Here is a 20,285-nt window from a genome sequence, read left to right on the forward strand (position 1 = left end):
GCTCGTGGAGTGCACCGAGCACCGAATACTACAAAGGCCTTTTCTTTTTTAGGGATGTTGCGGTGACTGGCGGCAGCGTACTGCAGATTGTGTCCAGCACTTTTCGTCTCGGCTTTGCTATGCTCATGGCAAACACGCTGACTGTGACTGACGGCAGCTGGCTGGTGCACCGCGACAACGAGTTCCGCACCGCCTACGTTGTGTACGTGGCTGCCCACTACGGCATGGCGTTCCGCGATCAGAGTGTGTGGTCGATACTTTACAACAACTTCACGTACGGCTCGTTCTCGACCTTTACCTGTATGACAAGCAACTGGTCACCATCATCCGACGCGCGCCCGATCATCTACGGCGTGTGCAACGAGGCAAGGGGCTCTCCTGTGACGAATTACCAGTACGACCTCAACATTGGATCACCCGTGACGGTGTTGGACTGCGGTGCGTGCACCGCGGACGCCGTGTGCTTTGCAGCGAGGACGAGCAGCATCAGCGGCTGCGCGTGTGTGTGCGCTGCTGGCGGATACGGCGACACGTGTCTGCCAGCTGCGGTTCCGGACGGCCTTGGGCCGCTCCCGCTCCCCGATGCGGACGACACGGAGGTCCGCTGCGTGCACGGTGGCAGCATCAGCTCCGTGGACTATCCTGATCCCGGTGTGCGTGGTCTGTGCTTCGTCAACGTGACCTTCACCGCCGCGATTGTGCTGGACCTGCTGCGTTTTGACGCGCCACAGCAGACACTCAACATCACGCTGCTGCAGTGCGTCCTCGTGGGTCTGTCGATCAAGGGGGGTGGTGCGCGCGTGCACGTGAACGTGACATCCTCGTTGCTGGATTCCGGTGCTTTGGAGTTTGCCGGTGATTTTGGTGCGAGCTCCCAGATACTGGTGGCAGGCAGTACGCTTGTGACGACGTCGGTCCATGCCTTTGCCTTTTTGGATTTTGTTTTTGGTGCGAACTCGACGCTGCTGCTGCTTGAAAACAACATTGAGGGGAATGATTGCGCAGTCTATTTCGCCGATGCCCTTGTTGTTGATGGTGGCGGGGTCATTGTGAAGGGAAATACGCTGAGTACGATGGAGACTAACGGTATGGGGTCATCTGTTTATGTATACGTTGTTGACGTGAAGAGTGGCGGCTACTTTGACGTGGAGAACAACACGATGAGGGCTGTTAATGGCATTTATTTTTCTGATGAGACCACCGTGAGCACCGCGGGACTGTTGAGAGTGGCGGATTGCGACTTTGTTGGCAGCGCGAAGGTTTCTAATTCCGCGCTGTTGTACTTGGACGGATTTTTGATTCTCGAGGGAGGTGCGCAGTGGCGTGTGGAGGGCAACGATGTGAGTGCAGCCTCAGTATTAAGTATGACGTACTCCCAGAGCACGATTCAGCTTTCGGACAGCGGCACCGCCGTGGTGCTTGCACACAACAGTCAGGTGAACAGGGGCATGGCCTTTTCTAGTTTTGCTCCGTCAACCACGATTTTGGCTTCACCCGCGAAGTTTGTGGTTGGGTGCAACCTGCAGGGCGGTGAGGAGGTGTTGTACGACGGTGTGTTTCCGGAGGGCGTGGTGTTGTTTTGGTGTGGCACATGCAACGACGACGCGGCGTGCTACATGCCCGGGACGGAGTCGGTGGACCGCGGCTCGTGCTCGTGCAGCTGCAAGGACGGATGGCATGGCGCGTCGTGCCTTCCCTTCGAGGTGCCCGACACGGTTGTGCCGCCCTTGGCGGAGAGCGCCGTCGACGGCGACACGAGCTGCGTGGTGAACCAGACGCTGACGAGCCTCACGCTGAACATGTGGAAGACGCACCACTGCTACGTGGGTGTGACATTCAGCGGCGTGGGTGTTGCGTTGACGTTCTACCTCGAAAGTATGCCGCTGCATCTCCCCATCAACATCACGCTCACCGGGTGCACATTTCGTGAGGGCGTCTTGCTGCGTTTTGTTGGTGGCGCTAAGCCGGCCGGGTCATCCGGCGTCCTGATCCGCGTGAGCCAGGCGGTGATGCGTTCCTCCGTTGTTGCTTTTGCACTTGCCCTCCCGCAGCACTGCGACATTGCCGTCACGGAGGTTGACGCGGTGCAGTCTTCCGCGGTCTATTTGCCTGACACCGTGAATAAAATGCTGAGCGTAGTAATGCTGCACGACGTTGTGTTGAATGCGTCCTCGCTGTTGGTCAGCAACGTCAAGGCGCATGCAAAGATTTACGGTGGGTTTGGTTTGTACTCTATTGGGACGCTGTCGCTGGTGGGCGGCAGCTCGCTGTATGTGCAGTACTGCAGCTTCGATGGATACACACACCTGTTCGACATAAATATCCTTGGTGTTTGCGATCACTCCGTTTTTGCGCTGCTCAACAACACAATGGCCTCCGGAACAAGCCTGCTTTATCAGTGCCTAGACTTTAGCGTGTCAGGTCACAGCGTGTTGCGCGTGGTGGGGAACAGCGGCTCCGTGTCCTATGCCATTTTTGCAGAAGGATTGTGGACCGTCCAGCGGTCAAGCTGGTTGGATTGGCGAGACAACGACGTGGGAGTGGGTGCGATGTTCTACGACAGTGGCTCCGCTTTTGTAAGCATCGACGACAGTAGTGTGGTGACGCTGACGGGCTGCGATATGGGCTCGACTGGTTTGTCGGTGCCTTTGCTATCTCTGGTTGACGCCGGCTACCGGTTTGTTGCTGGGTGCCTGACGGTCGCGGGACGGGTGGTGACGACGGCGGCAGAACTGGAGCTCCACGGCATCACCGACGTGACGACGGTTGCAGGGTGCGGGGAGTGCACGAAGGAGGGCGACTGCTTTGCCCCGCTGACGACGGCGGTCGTTGACTGCAGGTGCCGGTGCGCTGCTGGAGGGCACGGCGATGTGTGCGTTCCGGCGCCTGTGCCTGCTGGCCCGCCGCCACCGCCCACGCCGCCAGTGCCGCCCACTCCGCCACCTCCGCCGATTGGTGAGTGCATCAGCGACATGGTGCACCCCGAGGTTGCGCAGGCAGTGGGCGGCGGGCTGTCGTGGCTGTGCTACCGCAACGTGACGTTCAGCGGGGGCGGCATGATTCTGACGGTGCTGATAGGGGCGATGGCGGGCGACGTGGCGAACGTCACGTTCGATGGATGCACGTGGAGGGACGGCGCCGTGCTGTTGCTGTTGGGCAACGCGTACGCCGCTGTGGGGTCGCTGCACATCGTCGTCACCGGCAATACATTCATTGACGCGCTGCTCAGCCCGGAGGGTGTGTTTCCACCGCACACGAACATCACGATCAGCGGGAACCGCTTCACGGTCACGAGGCTGATCCCTCGGTCGGGTTTGGAACTTGGGAGGCCGTCGTGTGTCTCGATGAATGAGCTGGTGATCAGCAACGGCTCCGCGGTGGTGCTCAGCGGCAATGTGTTTCAGAGCGTGAGGGCATCTTCATGCGCCATTCATTTTGTTGAATCTGCGCTGAGCGTGTCGTGGCACTCCGTGTTTGCTGTGGTGGGCAACACGTTTCATATGACTGGCGTTAACGGCACGCTTATATATCTTGAGGGGTCTATGCATTCTTCGTCACTGAGTGTACTGAACAACTCTGCCGTGGTGATCCGAGGCAACGTTGTGACGAGGCCGGTGCAGTACGCCATTTTTTTTCGTTGGGGCTTAATTGTGGAGTCTTTTTCGGCGGTTGTGTTTCAGGGCAACGACATGCAGGGAAGCCTGGCTGTGTTTTATTCAAGCTACTCCTCGAACATCTACTACAACTCCTGGCTGCAGTTGAGCGGCAACCTCTGCCGCGTATCACCATTGGATGCGTTTGCTTTTCTTCTTCCCAAAGTGAATCTTCGCGACTCCACGGTGTGTGTTTCCGGCAACCGATTTATTTCCAGCGCTGGCACGCCGACAGTTCTGTGGATACCTGCAGCTCCCAGCGATCTCACGAACGGAGCTATTGTGGCTGCGTGCAACACTGTGAACGGCGAGGAGGGAGTGCAATACATTATTCCGTCCGTGTACAATGTCACCATTCTGACGTGCAGCGATCCATGCGCCCTTGCGGCGTCGTGCTTTCCCGCGTACACGACGACGGCCTCGAGTGATGGCTGCGCCTGCAGGTGCGCGGAGGGCGGCCACGGCGATGCGTGCCTGCCCGTCGCTGTCCCCGAGCCGCCGAGCACCGACGGCGCCGACTTGTGCGTGCGGGACGTGCGTGTGGATGTGGAGCTGAACGCCGGTCTCGGGACGTCGGTGGCGTGCTTCGTTGGTGTGACCTTTGCGGCGGACTTCGTGGTGGACGTGGAGTCGATGTCAGGGAGCGTGCGCAACGTGACGCTGGCGAACTGCACGTTTGTGGGCGGAGCGAGCCTGTACATTGTTGGGTGGCGGTCCGACCCGCCTGCTGGCGAGCGCGCCGATGTGTTGATCAGCGGGCTTGAGTCGCGCTCCGGCGGCGGCGTGGTGGTGGCGAACCGATTTCCGCCGGGCTCGCGCGTCACCGTGGTGGACTCGGTGCTGATCGCAGAGAAGCGCGTTGCGTACTGCGACGCCTACGGCCTTGGCGACGCGTCCGCGTGCCTCGTGGTGCACAACGTGAATCTGACGGGGAGTGTGCTGACCATCGCGCGCACGCACGTGGCGGCGGTGTTCCGCGACGCTGTTGGCGTGTTGGTTGTTGGGGGCGTGGCGCTGTCGTCGCGCGGTGCGCTGTACGTGGACGGGCTGTTGGCGCAGGCGGCGCTGGGGCTGTGCGTGTCGGTGGAGGGCGGTGTTGCGGCCAGCGGCGGCTCCGTGGTGGCGTTTGTTGACAGCGACTTCCTGCTGTGCAAGCACGCGGTGTCTGTGCGTGGGGCTGTGAGCGTGTCGGGCTCCGCTGTGGCGCTTGTGCGGAGCGAATTCTTGTCGACGGAGGACCACGCGGTTGCGTTTTATTCGACGGTGAGTCTGGCCGGCGGGTCGATGCTGCTGGCGAAGGGCAACGTGCACGACGGCGCCTCGAGGGAGATGCTCCACGCCGCTGGCGCCGTGACCGCTGCTGGGAGCACGCTGAGCTTTGTGCGCAACCGAGCGCTGCTGCCACGTATGCTGTCGGTGAGTCTGTCGCTCTCGGCTGGGGCGCATTTGAGGGTGGCGTGCAACGACGCTGGTGGACGTGTCCTGTCGACGGCGGAAGAGTACGCAGCGGCTGGTTTTGGCGACGCTGGGAGCATCGACGTTGCTGGGTGCGACGTCTGCGACAGGGACACTTACTGCTACGCGCCCGGGACTGCGTCGGCGAGCATGAAGGACGGTGTGTGCGTGTGCGTGTGCGGCAGTGGCAGGTACGGCGAGGCGTGCTTGCCTGTGGGAGCTCCCGCGCTGCCGCCCGCTGTGGGCACCGCGTCGAGAGTGTTCGTCCGCGAGGGCGTGACGGTGCGGTCGGTGTTCGTTGTGCCTGCCGGTGCGAGCGAGGTGACGCTGCGCCACTTTGTGCTGGACGGCGTGAGTCCTGTGCTCTACTTGCCGTGGATGGCGCGGGACGGCGTGCGGATTGTTGTGCAGAACGTGTCGCTGCTGAACGGCGCCGTGCTGTACGTGATGGGCGGTAGATCGTTGCGCGGTGCGGGATCGGCGGGGAGCGACGAGGGCGGGCCGGTGGAGCTGTCGGTGTGCGATGTGGAGGCGCTGAACGGTGCGCTTGTGCTGACCGGCACGTTTCCCGCGGGGTCCGTGCTGACGGTGACGGACTCCCTGCTGGTTGCCGCGAGGTCGACGCCGCTTGTGTATCTTCCCGGCTCGCAGTCCTCGCCGTACGCACCGGTGCTTGTGCTGTTGGGCCTGCGGCTCGTGCGGTCCGTGCTGGTTGTGTCCGGCGTTGCTCTCGTGACCGTGGTGACTGGTGGGCGGACGGTGGTGGTGGACGGCGCTGTGCTGGAGCTTATCGGCGGCGGTGTTGCGCTGGACGCGGCTGTGTTCGGTGGCGACGTTGCATTGTACGCGAGTGCGCGCGTGGTTGCGTCTGGGGGCGCTGTGCTGCGCGTGTCGGGGAGCCAGGTGTACGCCGCGCATGGGTTGGTGTTCGACAGCGGGGTGGAGGCCAACGCGTCCGCCGTCGTGGTGAATGACAACGCCGGTGCGCTGACCGATGGCGCGCTGCTGGAGCTGCGGGGGTTGGCATCGTTTGTGTCCGGGTCGTGGCTGTCGGTGCGCGGCAACAGCATCAGCGGCAGGCTCCTTTCGCTGCCGTCGTACCCGCGCCGTGCGGAGGTCATGCAGAGCACGCTGACGCTCCACGGGAACGCCGGCAGCGGGCCCGTCGTGATGGACGGCACCGTTGCGCTTGTGGGCGCCGGCCGGAAGTTCGTTGTGGGGTGCCTGACGCTGAACGGGCGGGCGCTGCGGCCGATGGACTACAGGTCTGCCGGCATCATCGGGGAATTCCGCCCCGTGGCGTGTGGCGTGTGCGACGCCGACGTGCGCTGCTTTGCTGCCGCGACGAGGGCGATGTCGGGGTCGTGTTGCTGCCGCTGTGCTGCGGGCGGGTACGGGCGCGACTGCCTGCCGGTGTACCTGCCGCGCGTGGACGGGTGCAACCGCACGCCCGCTATGCCGCCGCTGAGCCACACGACGACGCTGACGGAGACGCGCAGCCCGACATCGACATGGACGCCGAGCGTGAGCACGGCTCACTACAGTCCGACGCATTACGGGCCGACGAAGACCCTGCAGGTGACGGAGACGGTGGCGCTGCCGCCCACGCGGGCCTCGACGGCGTCGGTGAGCAGCACGCTGTGGTGGAGCAACGTGGCGTGCCCGACGCTCGCCGTGACGACGACGGCGGCTGGTGGAAGTCTGACGCAGAACGACATTCGCGGCGGTGGGAGCGCCGTCCCGACATGGCTGGTGGTGGCGCTGCCGCCGCCGTTTCGGTGGGCACGCGACCCGCAGATCGGCACGCACCTGAGCTTCGTGCCTGTGTCGACGGCGCAGCCTCGCGGGTTTGGCGGTCCGTGGGGAGCGATGCTGAGCAACGCGACGTGGGTGCGCAATGCGACGAATCCGTCCACCGTCCTGGAGCTGGCTGTGCCCTTGCACCGCGGTTACTTCATTGCTGCCGACGAGACGCTAGTCATTCGCTGCGACGCTGTGGCGGTGTTCGGCGGCTGCAAGGGTGTGCTGCTTGGGTCCTTCACGATCAGGTCTGACACGCTGCCCGCCGCTGCCAACGCTCTCTCGGCGATCACCGGCGTTGTTGCGGGTGCGGCGGCTGTTGCCGTGGTGGTGACCGGCGGGCTGGGCTCCATCCTGGAGATGCAGGCACTCGGCGTGTTCGCGAGGATGCCATGCGCCTCGGCACACGAGCGTGCGAGCACCGTTGCGCTGCCGTACTTCCTGTCGGTGTTTGCTGCCCTTGACCCGCTGTGGATGGTGGTGGGCAACGCGCTGCTGGCCGCTGTGTTCGGGTGCGTGCACTGCGGTGTGACGGCGTCCTTCCAGCGGTGGCGCGGCGTGGACGCGGCGAGTGCGTGGGCTGCGATGCGCTTCCCGAGCCTGACGTACGTCGTGGCGCACGCGATGCACCTCGGCATCTTTTTCGGCTCCGTGCTTGCACTTGCGATGCCCGGCGCCCGCGTGCAGCATCGCGTGGTTGGCGTCGTTGGCGTGCTGTACGGTGTGGCGTTTCCTGCTGGCGTGTGCTACTTGATTGCCCGCCACGTGGATGCGAGCTTCACGAAGTACTGGCAGTTTTCGAGGAAGCCACTGCACGAGCGCCTGCTGTACCCCGTCGGGTATTGGCACCCCGTGGCGCAGCAGCGGATGTACGGCGGCATGCTGACGAACATGAGGGGCAGCCATGTGTACTGGTGCGTGTTCCAGCTGTCGGTGCTGTGCGTGGTGTGCCTGATTGCGGCTGTGCAGTCGCCCGTGGGAGGCTGCCACGTCCAGTACTTCTGCATGGCTGCTGTGCTGCTTGCGGGTGCGGGCGTGGTTGCCTTCACGAACATGATGCGCTCGGCCTTCCTGACGGTGATGCACACTGCGGGCTTTGTGCTCCTTGCGGCGCCGTGCCTTGTCAGCGCGGCGAACCACCTTGCGCCGAGCGACGGCGGAGCGAGGGCGTACGCGGCTATCGTGCTGCTGCTGACGACTGTGCTGCTTGCGGCCACTGTGTACAGCGTCGTCGTGTGGTACGCGGAGGACCGCCACTGGCAGGAGCTGCGCGAGCCGCGGCGTGGCGGACTGGAAGCGCTGCTGCGCGATGACGAGGAGAGCGACGAGGACACGCAGAAGCTGCACGACATGACGTCATCGTCGTACGCCTCAGGCACCACCGTTACGTCGTCGTACCGACCACCCGCACAGCTGCAGTTCATGACCGGTGACACCCGCTCAGACGCGCTGAGCCTACTGGACCGTGTATCCAGTGCGAGCTGCAGCATTAATTATGCTCTTCTGGACAGGTGAAGATGCTCCGCTTGACGAAAAATTTAGCGCAGTTTCTGCTGGAGTTGGAAAGTGTCTGCCCAAACAGTACCTCCACGTGGCGAGAGTGTACGGGGCTCCTCATGGATGCGGTATAACGTAGGTGCTTTTGGCAGTTTGTTTACCTCTTTATTATTATTATTATTATTTATCGGATGCTTGGTTGATTGAGTCGTTGCTTTCGTTATTTTATTTTTATCGATTTTGTCAAGAACGGATTATCGAGGTATCGCGCTAGCCCAGGGCGGCTGTGTCACGGGTGTGTGTTGCACGCTTGCCGCTGCAGCGCCCTCTCCGGATTTCGGGGCTCTTATTCAGATTTTTACTCAGTAGTGAGGACTTGTTCCGCGATGGTGGCTGTTGTGCGTGTCATAGAATTTATTTGAGAAAACATTAGGGGTAAAAAACGATAACGCCCTTTTGTGGCTTTCAATAAATAAATTTAGGACGTGTGCGTTGCTGGTCGATGAGGAAGGGCGTGGGGCCACTGCTGCTGCGCGGAACATCCATTCATCGGACTCCGCAACGGCATTTTCGCTGTTTTTTCTGTGCATTGTTTCTATTTTGTCCATATGCCTGCAATGCCTTTCTCGTTCCACGATTACTGTGTGGGAGGGCATGCCTGTCGCTTTTTATGCTTCTGATGCTGTGTAGAAGGAACGAGAGGAAGAACGAAGAATTATGCGGAATGATGTGTTACCTTGCGTATATGTTGATGTATTTCTGTGGGGTATTTCATTACTTACACCTTCCTTTTTTTTTTTTACCTTGCTCCACACTTGTCTCAGTGTTTGCTTTAGGACGGCCACACACGGGTAGCTTGAGTCGCGGGTATATATATATATATACACTGATGTCATTTCCAGTTAGACACTGACGTGGGCACTTTTTTTAGGCATCCACTCTCCACAGCATGCTGCCTGTTATTTTGGACTCGTTCCAGATGTAACGCAACCACCGCCGTGGCAGTCATGGGAAGTAAGATGGGACGCGGGACAGCGAAAGATATTGCGCTGCACATGTGTCTGCTGCATTTGTTCTGTTGGGGAGGTTTCAATGTGGAAGGAGAGGGATGAACATTGCACGATTCTGTGGCTCGGAGGAGTTATTACCCATTTTTTATTATTGTTCTTATTGTTGGTGTGATCTTTGGCTCCCACCCGTGTCTGCCCCGATTGCCTCCCTGAGTGGAGCTGCGCCATGGCCATTATTATTATTATTTTTTTTGGTTGTTTGCAGGAGGAAAAACGCATTGCAAGTGACGAAACCACACGTCATTTATGCGACGTCCAGGGAGGTACGTATTTGAGGCGGAGTGCACACATGTGGATGTCGTGTGAGACGAAACGGGGGTTGACTGCCCAACCGTCACTCCTTTTCTGGAGAGTGTGCTCCTATTTTTTTTTTTCGCCCTTTTGTGTCGGGGCACGGCGGGATTGGACAGCACCGTCCCACGAAAGGTCCTGCGCACATGCACACTCTCATGCCACTGCCGCCCCCGAAGTCGGTTGCAAACTCAAATTGCAGCTTTTTGCATCGGCGTGGTTTTTAATGATTATTAACTGACGCCATTCTTTCCGGCGTGTCATTTTGGTTGGATTGTGTGTGGTTGCTCGCCAAAGCCATCAAGCAAAACAGGCCGACCTTTTCACGTGCTTAAATGCCTTCTTGGACGCACTTATTTTTTACGTGTACTGTTGATGTGCACTCAAGCAGCGAGGAATCCGGAACTATGCGTGCGTGGAATTTGTCCTGTCGTGTGAACTGCGGGCAGCACCGAGGGGCTGTCACTTTTATTCCGCAGAGTTGTTGTGTCTCTTTGCAGGGTTGGCTGAGAAATTCCATGCAGCCTGCTACTGCTGGTGTCCTTTTAAATGCCACTCCATGCGAATAATGTGCTTCAGCGAGTGAGGGTGTTGATTGGGTTTGTGTACACTCTGATTCTGTTTGCTGTCTTGTGCGGGCACGCAAGAATTGAGGGGTGGGAAAATGGAGCGGGGCGATGCATGACTGCGTCCAGGCCATCGTTCTCTGCACGATGGTGTGGTGCACATTGTGGTGTTGACTCTGCGATGTGACCGCGGTCTCCTGTGCGGCAATGGCGGTGGGTGGACGAGAGCGTTGACCCGCGGCGTGACGGTGGGATCGCGTTTTCTTTTTATTCTTTTGTGAAGGTGCACACTTATTTTTAGTGTTAGTGATAGGGAAAACAAACAAACAGAAAAAGTGAATTTGACTAAAATATACAGGACAATAATGTGGCGGTGTTTCTGCCGATTGCACGTTGTGTTGCTGCGGGGGCGGTGGGCCTTGACTGTTTCACCGACAGGCGTTGCAGTGCGGCTGCATGGCGCACCGAACACCGAGCCCTGCGAGCGCCACGCCCAACGCCATTGGGACTGCGGGACGAAACAGCCGCGAGTGTCGTTTGGAGCCAGCGGCACCTGCTGACCGCAGTTGGGCGGTGCGAGTGGGATGCTTCACCGCACGGGTGTTGTGATGGCGCCTCGCCGTGGCTCTTGTGATGGTTCCGACGCTGCAGCTCGACGCGTGGTGGGGAGTGAAGTGTGGCCGCAGTGGACCATGAGCAGCACCAACATGAGGCCGAGTGATTTCCTTTGGAATTATGTTGGCGGCAGGGCGGCCGTTGATGAAAGACTACAATGTGACGATGGAGATGTTTGTTCAGGAGCCGGATGATTACGTACAAGACCAGCGGCTCCTTGAAGAAATCCTTAACTTAACTGCGTGCCAAGCGCTGGAGGCCATTACTAAGCCTCTTCACGAAGGTGTGCTCTCTCTCGGGCAACGTAGAGACTATGAAAGGAAAGGATACGATCACTCCCATTGCAAGGAGAAATCTAAACGGTGTACTCACGCAGGTACTGACAGAAGCGAGGCGGGAGGCAGCGGAAAGGCTAAGACGAACGCAGGAAATGAAATTTATCATTTCCACTAATATCGAAGACGTACTGTTGAAGGAAGAGTTCGCGTCAACGTAATGAGGCTGAACGACTTTCTTACGAGGGAACTGGACGGCAGGGGCATTGTGGACACCAATCGGGATGTCTTGCCGGAGGAGTTTTTCAAGGACCCCACGAAGTATATCCGTAATAAGGGAGCGTTGAACGAAATGCAGGCATCCCTGGCTCAGCCGGCCGCCTCAACGTGGTGCCAGGGTCTAGTACTCTTACTAGAGAGGAAGCTAAGCGCCTGCTGTTCATGCTTCAAACCCGATGAGTAGTTGTTACTTAGTTTTACGGGCCGGAAGGGCAGATGTTGGAGCCATTCTATAGTGGCTACCCGCGGAGTAAGGTTATCCTTGCTACTGGATTCCTTCGTACGCTTACCAGAGCTGCACAATTGAGGTGTAGTTACTACGACTGGTAAGAGAAGAAAAAAAAAAAAAAATACAGGCATCGGATCGTTATTTGAGTATGAAGCGAGCTGTGAAGGGTGAAGTGATCTTCGATGAGGATATACGCAGGCTATGCGATAAGGGTGTCAACAATCTACCGGGGTGGTCATTGGCTGCTGCGGAGCTAAAAGCAGCTGTTCATAACTCCACTAAACATTTCTTGGATGCGGCTGCCGAGGAGGCGAGGAACCCAACGACGACGAGCGCACCGAAGAAACTGGAGGGATGCTACGAGTCTGTGCACAATGCGAGGTAGAGCCATGCGGTGGAACTTCCAGACGGCGTGGAGCGAAATAAAACGATGACGGGAATGGGGGTGCATGAGGGGAGGCCAGAACAGTCATGGTCGTACAAGAAAGCTGACGACGCTATCGAAAAGAATGACGCTGTGCAGCAATTCGGTGCACCACCTCCCGTGTTGATGGTGCTTGCCTCGGACAAGGGATGGTCGTACTCGTGGCATACGATACAGGATCCTCCTAAGGACGTTTTTGTGAACTGTGAGGTGGACCGAGTGTGGCAGATCGTCGAGCGCGATCTAACCGAGTGGTTCAGCCCTCACGGTGGGACTGACTTTAAGCCCAGGCGACGTGTGTTGATTGGGACGCCCGGGATCGGGAAATCTTTGGCTGCCGGCTCGTACCTCCTCTACCAGCTGCTGCACTGCGACGTCGAGAAAATCCAAGTGCTGGTCCACTGTTTTGTTGGAGGAGATGCGTACGTGTCTGACAAGACCACCAGAGCGGTGACAAGATGCAGCGATGAGGACATGTGCGTCTCGGAGTTGAGAAGTTTGAGGGGGCATGGGAGGAATGTGTATATTATCTACGATGTGGCAAAGGAGGGAACGCCGCCACCGAGACATTTTGCGCCTACTTCTGGATGGGGCATGATTGCGGTGTCATTCCCAAAGGTAACCAAATATGATGAGTGGGGGAAGCAGCTACAAGCCGCGCGAATCTTCGTGAATTGCCCTGACGAGATGGATGTGAAGGCGATGTGCGCCTGTATGTTGCGTGATGAGACTGCGGAGAAACAGGCGGAGTGCTGGAAAGGGGTCAAAAAACAAATGTATCTTTTGAGACCGATTCCACGTCACGTCTTTGATGAGGAGGCGTTTAAGGAACGCTGTGGAGCGGTGAGGTTTGCATTGCAATCGATCAACGAGGTAACTGCGAAAGAGCACTTTTCACGGGGAGGTGAGTCGCCGTGGTATTCTGAGGATCCGTCCCACAAGCCTGTGAAAGTTGTTCGTGAAATATACGCAGGCGGTGTGACCCTTTTCAATGCACCGATATCTGCTTGCCTCGAGGAACGGACATTGGAACGCCTCCCAAGTGTAGCAGAATAAAATAGCTTTTGAGGCTGATGTTGGTGTCGAAGGATAATATTTTGCCCATATTTTTTGGATGGTTTGCTTTGAAATCGTTCACGGAGAGTGCCTTTGTCAAGGTAATAGCGACGAAACTCACGGAGTTTGAACCGCCAACAGGACGTCAAGCAAAGCCCTGCGTTTTGTAGTTGGCCCCTGAATTGCATCCCAAGGGAGATGAAGGTTTGCTGCCGAGTGAATATGAAAAAAAGATCCGTAAAATAAAGTACGGGGTGCTGCACAAACCGTGGACCACAAACTTTCCGCTGGTGGAAGGCTTTTTTTCTCGGAGTCCAATCCAATGACGGTGGTTGGGCTGCGGATGGCTGCGGCGGGTGCGCACCACACCAGAGCCAGCACTGTGAGGCAGTTCACTGAGTGTCTGGCGGCATATTTTAGTGGTTGGGAGGAATTATCCCGAGACATGTCGTGGGAGATGATTTATGTGCAGCACGCAGACAGCACGCCGATGAATGGCTAGCTGAGATGTGATGTCGTCCGCCCGCCGAGTGTGGGAGATGTTGATGATGAGAGGATTGCGGAGTTCTGGAACGGAAGGGTACACCAATACCAGTTTGAGCTGACAGATTGTTTTCTCGGGGGGAAATTGTTTCCCGAAGATGCTGAAACTTTGTGAAGCAAAAGGCTTAGACGAGAAGATTGAAGAAATGACTGAGGAGGTTAGCGCATTACTTTTATTATAAATTATGTTAGCGAGTGTTTTGACGATTTTTATATTTGTGTGTGACTGCAGGGTTTGGTCAGAGAATATCTTTCTTCCGAGGGAATTATTGCGGTCAACAGTGTCGCGCCAATACAATACTTTTATTTTGTTTTTACTTCTGTGAATGCTCTGTCGCCCCTGGAGGCCTTTGCGGGATGTGGGGGCCGCACAATTTCTCTTTATTTTTATGGGAGTTTGTGAGAAGAATGCCTGCGAGGATGGGTGGCTGCCCAAATAAATTTATGTATCGATGCAACGGAGATGTCTCTGCGGGGTTTCTTCCTCTTTCATCGTACGATCTTTTGGAAGACCGCGATTGAGGGAGTCAGGGAGCCGACAGCTGTGGGACGAATTTGCTTTTTTCTTATCTTTTTACCTTTGCCTTCCCACCCACCCACTTTGTGATCCCCACCTTGCAGCGTTTTTTTGTGGCTGGAGAAGCCCCAAAGGCCTGCCACTTCGCAGGGGATAAGTGTTTCTAATTCTAACTGTGCGCAGCAGTCCGCGGAAGTGATTGACGGAATGTGCATATATTTTGGGGAAAACATTACGGCGAACTCATTGCCTCTCCATTTACCGCTTTTTCCTTTTTTCTTTTTGGATGATTTCAGAGTCCGGTCAGCGGCCCAGAAGAGTATTCAGTGTTGTTTCCCTCTCGGTCTCTCTTCTCTCCTCTTTTCTTTCTGCCTTTGACCCCCTTCTCTGTGCACGCGACAAACGCACAGTTCAGCATTCAATGTGATGCTCTTTCAATGGAGGCGAAAGCCGTTTCTGCTCCCACCAAACCACGACGCCGTCCTCGCCGCTCTCCGCGACAATGCGGGTGGACGGCAACACGGTGCAGTTCAATTGCCCCCAGCCTCTGAGGGATGCCGGATTCGCGGTTGCTGGGGCCTCATTTGACGTCGATGTGGCGTTGGACAGGCCGGACGCAAGCACACTCTTCCGAAAATTGTGTGCCACTGCTGCCCCCAACTTTACTCAGGAACGCAAGAACATGGTGGCCCTCAGCTACGGCGTGCGTTCTTCACCAAGGCGACAGCTCATGCACGGCTCTGCAGCCGGGGAAGGATATGCTGCTCGAGTCATCACTGAATTTATTCGGCTGGGCGCCAGAAAGGGCATTTTTGCCCTCTTATGTCACGTCATTGGGTAAACAGAGCACCGCGCAGACCTCCTTGACGACGACAACGAGCTCGGAGTTATTGTGGGCTCCGTGAAGGAGGGACCTCGTGAGCGAATGGTGGCGCGAATTCGTGTCTCATTGGCCGGCGACGTTCGAGCGGCGATGGACAATATCGTCAAAAACTATGAGAAATAGCTTTTCCCCGTGCTGTGTGAAAAGCAGCCAACGTCTGAGCTGGAGGCAATGCCTTCCTATTTGCCCGACACCGTCGTTCTTCAGCTTTACCGCGATGTTGGTGAGGCGGAGTTTGCATATTACATGGATGCGAACTCCCTGACATTTGTCGCCTTGGGAGATGCCGAACGGCCCGCCTTGTGTGGCATTGATGCCACCGCGCAGCTACACTACGAAAGGGCCCAACGAACACTGTTGTCGGGAGCAGGAATTGTCTCCGGCATTTGCCGCCGTCGTCTGCGTGTTCCCTTCGGCATGTCAGAACTCAGTCAGTTGTTGCGCCGAGCGTACAACACGGAAAAAGGCAACCGCAACAATAGCCTCACTGGTTCTACCGAGACGGCTTTATTGGCTCACGCCTTTTTGGATGCCGTGTGCGCGGAGGAATCGTTCCATTGTCTCTCCACGACTCGTCGTGTTGGCAATATTCTTGTCTCGACTGGAATCGGATCCGCCACAAGGGATCCTGCCGTTGACAAGTGGCGTCCTGATCAGGACATCATGGAGTTGCGGGATGAACTCATGATTGCCCGGACCGCATACGACTACAGGCCTTGCATCTATGAGTCCAACAGGCCCATTTCAAACATAAAGGAGGAAGAGATGAAGCGCATCAACGCCATTGAGAGCAACCGTGAGAAGGCGCGGGAACGGCAGCTTAGTGTGGTTCGCGAGCGTGCCAAGCATGAGGCGGAGAAGATGACCAAAGAGCTTGAGCGGAGAGGTGGAGCCACTTTGGATGAAATTGAGAGGACTCTGGAGGCGAAAAAGCGGGAGAGCGGTGCTCTGCAGGCTGACCGCGAAAGCCGCATTTGGGAGTACGAGCATACGCTGGAGAAGATCCGAACGAGGAAACAGACCGAGGAGAGTGCCTCGGAGAGGTTGCGGCAGGCGATGCAGCAGCCGGAGCAAGGACTCAGCCTACGGCAGAGCGCCATTGAGACGAAGGAGCAGCAGCTCGAGATATTTCAACTTGACGGGGCGAAGGGGCGAGAGGCCATCATGCGGGAGCGGCGTTCTATTGAGGCGGCGTGAAGGACCGTCCGGGAGGAGCGGTGTCGCCAGCGGAGGCAGTGGATCCATCAGATTACGGAAATGAATACAAAATTCCCGGAACCGGTGCGTCTTTTGGCCGAGGAGCGGAAGAAGAACTGTGAGCAGGCGACAGCCAAGGAGGACGCCGCCGAGAGGGCTCTTGCTGCCGAAGTCAAAATGATCGAGGAGTATTTGCCGAAGCTCATTTCCCTTGAGGACATTCCTGTGAACCCGGGCTAGACGGACGTTAATTGACGCCAGTTTGACGAGGTCTTCACGCAATAAGAACAGACATACTTGGCCGGCGCTGAAGAGGAAAATGCCCGCAAGGAGAGGCTGGGGCGAGGACTCGAGGTGTATCGACAGCGTATGCTTGATGACTACGTGGCAAAGAAAAATGGAAAACTGCATGATGCCGAGGCAACGGAACGCCACCTCAGTTCTGTTGTGGATCAGGTGCTGAATTACTTACGCAACGGGGTCCGCGTGACAAAGATACCGAGCAAGGGCAGTGCTCGCAGACGCCTATGTTTTCTCTCGGAGGACTGCAAACGTATTCATTCCTGTGATCTGGACCGTCAGGGATTCCCGTTAAATCGCAAACGGCCTCCAGTCACCATGTGGATACGTGACATCGAAAAAGTTCTCATCGGCCTGTCCACAACCTCATTTGGGAACTACAGCGGCGAGGCACAGCTGGCAAAAACAAGCCAGGAGGCAGTTTCTGACAATGGGACGCGCCGTCATGATCCCACGCAAAACATCACTCCGTCCAACCTTGGAACAAACAACCACCGCGCATTCGCACTTTTGCTTCGCGGTGGGAAATCACTGGAGGTGTTTGTGAGACTGACAGCGACTGCGAGGCTTGGCTTGTTTCTCTCAAGCGTCCTCTGCATTTGAGGACTCCTGCGGAAAGGCCTCTTGAGGAACGACGGGGTACGTGAAGAGACGCACGTGCGCAGCCGAGCGATAATGACGTGGAAATGCGGTGGTGTGGCCCACTTGACACCAGCAATATGCGAGGATTTGTTTCTTTTGCCCCCGATGCAGCAGCTCTTTGCGGCGAGCATCACATTCCGCTGGCCCTCTTCCTTTGGGTGGAACAGGAGCCGGCGGAAAAGCCTGAAAGGAGCACAATAACCGCCTGTGGCGTCCGAGTTTGCTCGGGCCTGGATCTCTTTTGCTCTGGCCGACTTTACGACTAATTGTGCGAAAAGCGTGTCGTTCCGCCTCCGTACTAATGCCGTGGGATCTTTTATTGTTTTTCTTTTTCTTTTCCCATGGCTATTTGTGGTTTTCTTGTGTGCTCTTTTGGATGTATTGAGGCGGCTGGTTGGAGAGAGGCTAACTGCCGCACAATTTTGTGTGAAGAGGACTTTTGAACCCCACGTGTTTGGGCTACTAGCGAGTGAAGAAAAAGGGAGATGTTGGTCACCACCAGTACTACTGCTACTGTTTTTTTCCTTTTCTTTGCTGCCAGTTTTAAATGGGCTATCTATTATTTCTTGTGGGTCTTCCACACCCTTCTTCTTTTTCCTCTGTTTCTGGATGCGTGTTTTTAGCACCGCCGTTGTGGGGCCGTTGCTTTGCCAACATGCATACGGGGGTGTTGCTCCTTCCCATAGGTGTGCCGTGAAAAAATATTAATATATTTTCAAATGCGCCGTGTGCTTCTCTGTGTGCGTGTAATGTGGGGCTTAGGCCTCACTCAGGCAGTGGAATGACACCTTTGCACCATTGCGAGGCGGCCGTCGAGGCGGTGCACTAGCACAATAAACTGTGCGTTCCATATCACACAGAGTATTCGCTACTGTGGGAATCGAACACTTATTTTTTGGTGGAACTACCAGGGCTTATCCACTGGGTGCGGTGCGTTGATTCGGCAAAGGGAACAGAAGGATGTCCCCTATGAGGTGTGCCTGTGGAGGGAGAATTGAACTGCTGCCTTGGTGACTATAAAATATTGATATTTATCTGAAAAGAGAGGGCGCATCGCTGTGCATGACGAGACTTTATTCATACGGACGTGATGCGGCGGGTGGAGGAGGCCAACGGGCATGGGCAATACGAGAGCGATTCCATTGTTGCCTGTTGAGATGATTTGAGCAGTGATGATGATGATAATGATGGGGCGAACACTCTCAGGTAGAAACGCTCTTCTCGATGCCAGGATATTAAAGTTGCACGGTAATGTGCCGCAGGTTGACCGGACCTCTTTTTGTGAGGTTTTCCAACACGTCGGTGGAGCTGCTCGGCGTTTTCCAAAGGAATGTTCTGTTCTGCACAGGCGTGGCTGCCCGAGGATTGTATCTGCCACGGGCGGACTGAATTGTGCACGACGATCCTCCGACAGATCCAGCGTGTTGCATTCACCGCACTGGACGATCAATCCCGCATTGGCAACGTTGGGGACTCTCTGCTGTTCCTCATGCCACACGAGGCAGGATGCATCCCATGCGTGAGGACTCTTTATCGCCAAAGAGAGAGGGATCAGTGGCTCTTTACGGGAAATGAGGCGGCAGCAGCAGCAAATGGAAGAATGATATTACGACTCGTCTCTTTCCGCCACCCGGTGACGTTGTACCCAAAAGGGGAACCACATGTGAATGCAACGCACAGCTACTTACTTGTGCACTGTTGTTTGACCTGTCGTGAAGCGGGGTGGAGCCGTCAACGACTCACCTGGTGGAGATGCGAGCTGGAACGGTGATCTCGCCCGACTCGCACCGTGTGTGTTCCCATCTTACATGCGGGCGCACGCAGGGCACTCCAGAGAGCCTATAAACCGTTTTCTAAATTTGTGTATGCTCACATTGGTTACGTCGCACACGGTTTCCTTCTTGGCAAGAGACCCGGTGATGTTTGGGCACAACTGCAGAGCTTTATTGGGGAGGACGCGAAGACCGCGAGAGAGGCGTCTTCTCTCGACACACAGGAGGGCGGAAGAGGGTGCGGGGGCTTTCGAGGCTGGATGCGACTGCAGTTGGAGGTGCGTCACAATGATTGGCCGCGAGGTGTGATTGTGCGGAGGCAACGCCGTGCGACGTGTAGTACTGCTGGGCGGGGAATTGGACGGAGGCTGGCACGGAGTGAAGAGAGAAGTGACGCACCCACGAAGCAAGAGGCCAATGTTGCAGTGATGTTGGTGAAGTGTTTTCCATGGGATGAGCTGAGATGTTTCTCCCATGGCGCTTAGCTGTGCCCGCGCCAGCCCGTGTTTTCTATCTTTTTTACTCCACAGAGTGTCCAGGCTTTTGGTTCTTGCTTGCTTGGCACTCCTCCATTATGGGAGTCAACGAGTCACGACGACCCATCGGGATGCCAAACCCACGGGAATCGTGGGCTTCAGGGTGGTCAATCTGGATCAGTGAGCGGAGACCTGCGGCGCCTCATTCTGCGGCGAGTATCTCACTCACTGTCACGGGTATCGGCGCCTGTGTGTGTCTGCCCTATGACCGGCATTTGTATGGCGCACGCCCTTGGCAAGGCTGAGGGAAAGGGCGGGGATCCCCACTGGCACGTGTCTGCAGTCATAATGCGTAAATTGTGGACTTGTTTGTGCGGTAAGGCAGCAAGGTCGCTCAGGAGAAGCAGCATAGACTGGGAGTACACTTTCTAGCGGCACGTGCTTGGTGACTCCTGAGGCGAATGCCCCAAAGGGACGTATGTGGGTGATGCAGATGCACTGGATATGCGCAATGCCATGCCTCGTGACAGGGAGCGAGGGAGGAGTAGCGTGATTCCTCCTGCCATGGACCTATCAACTTTTGAGGAGTTGGAGTGAAGCTAAGGGGACAAGCGTGTGTGTCTTCACCTTCTTGCGGTAGGACGCGCAGAGGTTGGATTTCTTTTGTTTGTTTTGTTACTGTGTCTGTGTTGACGTTAATGGGGGTGTTTGTTCTCCAGAGGCATTCATTGTGCGATTTGTGCGT

At 56.7% G+C, this 20,285-nt stretch overlaps 1 protein-coding gene and 5 pseudogenes across 1 annotated transcript, besides 6 other annotated features; all 6 read left to right on the forward strand.

The window, feature by feature from the left end:
- On the forward strand, nt 1-8,423 carry Tc00.1047053508629.10 (dispersed gene family protein 1 (DGF-1), putative; the record flags this gene model as incomplete). The annotated part of the gene is made up of 1 exon (XM_808638.1): nt 1-8,423. A coding segment is annotated over one exon (8,423 nt), but the record flags the coding sequence as incomplete, so codon positions are not given.
- Nucleotides 1-20,285: part of a sequence feature (areas not merged during assembly with more than two copies in the genome that could not be assigned to a particular haplotype) that runs on past the window's edge.
- Nucleotides 2,901-2,951: a microsatellite.
- Nucleotides 8,571-8,590: a microsatellite.
- Nucleotides 9,648-9,668: a sequence feature (AT_rich).
- Nucleotides 10,698-11,584, forward strand: Tc00.1047053508629.26 (annotated as a pseudogene).
- Nucleotides 11,585-11,849: a mobile genetic element.
- On the forward strand, nt 11,850-13,868 carry Tc00.1047053508629.42 (annotated as a pseudogene).
- Nucleotides 14,146-14,594: a mobile genetic element.
- Tc00.1047053508629.58 lies at nt 14,773-17,676 on the forward strand (annotated as a pseudogene).
- On the forward strand, nt 18,465-19,493 carry Tc00.1047053508629.63 (annotated as a pseudogene).
- Nucleotides 19,639-20,139, forward strand: Tc00.1047053508629.68 (annotated as a pseudogene).

The sequence above is a fragment of the Trypanosoma cruzi genome, genomic scaffold (genome assembly GCF_000209065.1).
Source record: "Trypanosoma cruzi strain CL Brener 1047053516977 genomic scaffold, whole genome shotgun sequence".
NCBI classification, from domain to species: domain Eukaryota; phylum Euglenozoa; class Kinetoplastea; order Trypanosomatida; family Trypanosomatidae; genus Trypanosoma; species Trypanosoma cruzi.